The sequence below is a fragment of the Ixodes scapularis genome, unplaced genomic scaffold (genome assembly GCF_016920785.2).
Source record: "Ixodes scapularis isolate PalLabHiFi unplaced genomic scaffold, ASM1692078v2 PGA_scaffold2__306_contigs__length_199485367, whole genome shotgun sequence".
In the NCBI taxonomy this organism is placed as follows: Eukaryota; Metazoa; Arthropoda; class Arachnida; order Ixodida; family Ixodidae; genus Ixodes; species Ixodes scapularis.
In genome coordinates, this window is record NW_024609857.1 from 145,852,983 (window position 1) to 145,856,211 (window position 3,229).

The following is a 3,229-nucleotide window of genomic DNA, read 5'->3' on the forward strand; positions in this document are numbered from 1 at the left end:
CCATTTCGCGAGCGTCTGCCGATCAAAGAAGCCGAACAAGAGAGGCGCGGGACAGGTGAAGACCCGAAAAGTTGACAGCCTGGAATGCGAAGAAAGCTACTTTCTGCATGCCGTCTCGTCGAGCTACACGCAAAAAGGTGGAGTTTGGAAAGCCGAGATCGACATTGAGGGCAAGCCAGTGGTCTGCAACTTGGATACGGGAGCAAACTGTTCGGTGATTTCACTCAAGCAACTGAAGGCGATAACACGCAAGGAGTTAGAGCCAAGCAACGCACTACTGAACACATTTTTCGGCCAGAAAAAGAAAGCTGCTGGAAAGGTGACCCTGCAAGTGTCCAGCAAACACGGAGCTGCTCGGGCACAGTTTTTCGTTGTGCAAGAACCGGTTCAAGCAACCCTCAGTGGTGAACTATCCCAAGAGCTAGGCCTCATCAAACTTGTGGCCACAGTGACAGAAGAGGGCCAACTCTACGAAGCGGCACAACCGTTCGAAGAGACTTTCAAGGGCCTAGGTGAACTACGTGGGGTGGTGTACCACATGAAAGTGCACCAGGGATCGCAAGGTGTAGTTAAGCCAGCCCGTAGCGTCGCACTGGCCCTCCGTGACAAAGTCAAGGCTGAACTCGACCGAATGGAAGCAAATGGAGTGATAACCCCCATCACCGAACCGACTGAATGGGCCAGCCAGATGGTAGTTGTGGTCAAGAAAGACAAGATTAGAATATGCTTGGACCCAGTTGACCTCAACAAAGCGCTCAAGAGAGAGCACTACCACATGCCGACGCTGGAGGACATAGTCACAAACATCGAGGGTGCCAAGTACTTTTCTACATTAGACGCTGCCACAGGATTTTGGCAGATTCGACTTGACAAGCCCAGCTCGTATTTGTGCACCATGAGCACGCCCTACGGAAGATACAGATTCCTCCGGATGCCGTTCGGAATCGCCACAGCACCAGAAGTCTTCCAGAGAGCAATGCACCAGGTGCTCCAAGGTCTCAACGGCGTCGAGGTGGTCATGGACGACATACTGGTGTGGGGTTCAACAAAAGAAGAGCACGACAGACGTCTTCAAAATGTCCTGCAACGGTGCCAAGAGGTGAACCTCAAGCTGAACCTGGCCAAGTGCCACTTTTTCAAAGCGGAGGTACGCTACCTCGGCTTTGTGCTAACGGACAAAGGACTTTCGATTGACTCGAACAGAGCAGAAGACATCCTTGCAGTTCAGGTCCCAGAGAACGCAAAGGAACTGAAGACATTCCTGGGAATGGTGAACTTTGTTGCCAGGTTTATCCCGAACATGTCGGAATTAAGTGCACCTCTACGAGACCTGCTGAAGAAGGACAACGCTTGGGTCTGGACCGACTCCCAACAAGAAAGCTTTGAGCGTCTTCGGACAGCCCTATCACAGGCACCGGTCCTGGCATACTACGACAAGACGCAACCCCTTGTGTTGCAGGTAGATGCTAGCCAACGAGGAGTAGGAGCTGTCATCTTGCAGAATGGACACCCCCTGGCCTACTCTTCTCGCTCACTGACTGAAGTGCAAGAGAGGTATGCACAAATTGAAAAGGAGATGTTAGCCATTGTGCATGGATGCACTCGCTTCCACGACTACGTCTTCGCTCAGCCGTGCATCCTGGTGGAAAGTGACCACCGCCCTCTCGAGGCGATCTTCAGGAAACCACTTCACCAGTGTCCGCTACGTCTGCAAAGAATGCGCCTGACTCTCCAGAAGTACTCACTTGAGATAAAATACAAGCCGGGAAACGAGATGTTCATCGCAGACGCCCTGTCTCGGTTCCCATCGAAAGAGAAGGTGCCAGAGGAAGAACACTTCCAAGTGAACGTCATCCAAGAGCTGACTGTCTCTGCAGAAAGACTTCAGCAGATCAAGCGGGCAACAAACCAAGATGAGAATCTCCGTACCCTGAGGGAGTATGCAAGCACGAAGTGGCCAGAAGACAAAAATGCGGTCCCCGAACAAATCCGAGCCTATTGGCCATACCGTGATGAGATCCATTCGGAAGACGACCTCCTCTTCCGATCAAACAGGCTGATCATTCCAAGCACAATGAAGAACGAAGTCCTAGACCTCCTGCATGCAGCCCATGGGGGTACAGAAAAGATGAAACAACGTGCCAGAGACGTCATGTTTTGGCCTGGAATGTCAGCAGACATCCAAGAGAAAGCGGAAAGATGTGCGCTCTGCAGACAACACAAGCCCAGGAACCAACGGCTGCCAATGATGAGCCATGATGTCCCAGAACTGCCCTGGCAGACAGTTGGCATGGACCTTTTCCACCAAGCAGGAGAAGAGTACGTGATCATCGTGGACTTTTATTCGTTTTATTTCGAACTTCGACGCTTGAAACACACAACGGCAGATGCTGTCATAAAGTTCTGCGAAGAGGTCTTTGTTACGCATGGTCTTCCCCACAAGCTGATCAGTGATAATGGGCCACCGTTTAACAGCCACAAGTTTGCCGAATTCATGGAGCACTGTGACATCATCCACGCGACGTCAAGTCCACACTACCCCCGTTCAAACGGAATGGCCGAGCGAGCTGTCCAAGAGGCAAAGAAGCTGCTGAGCAAGACTCCCTACGACACAACAGAATTCTACAGCGCCCTGTTGGAATGGAGGAACATGCCAAGAGACAGGCTCCTGCAGTCCCCAGTCCAGCGCCTGATGGGAAGAAGGACAAGGACACTGCTGCCTACGCACCGCAAGCTTTTAGAGCCTGAGACAGTGCCACCCCAGCAGGTGACTGCAAGACTTAAGGAGATACGCCAGCACCAACAGACCTACTACAACCAAGGTACAAGAAGTCTGGAGCGTTTGCACCCTGGGTCGACGGTCTCAGTGTTTGACAGTCGGACCTCTCAGTGGTCGCCAGCAGTAGTAGTGACAGCCGACCCTGCACCCAGATCGTACATTGTGGCAAACGAAGATGGGCAACAGCTTCGTCGCAACAGGGAGCACATCCGCTCTCATAGCCCCACAACGACGACGCCACAGCCTTCGGGACCCCAACCTATGGCACTACGGAGAAGCTCAAGACAGCCCCGCAAGCCATGTCGCTACATAGAGTGTGACTGAGCAAAGCTTTAGCTCCAGATTTGTGTTTCTTTTATTAAAGAAAGGGAGATGTGGCCAGCGGCATCGTCAGAAGCATTACCGACAAGCAGCGCCGCCAGCCCCCGGCAGTGGCAACCAAAAGCGCGC

General features: G+C 52.6%; 1 protein-coding gene across 1 annotated transcript; it reads left to right on the plus strand.

The window, feature by feature from the left end:
* Positions 1-775: 775 nt before the first annotated feature.
* On the plus strand, positions 776-2,458 carry LOC121836825 (uncharacterized protein K02A2.6-like; the record flags this gene model as incomplete). The annotated part of the gene is made up of 2 exons (XM_042292057.1): positions 776-1,250; positions 1,878-2,458. Coding segments are annotated over exons 1-2 (1,056 nt in total), but the record flags the coding sequence as incomplete, so codon positions are not given.
* Positions 2,459-3,229: the final 771 nt, after the last annotated feature.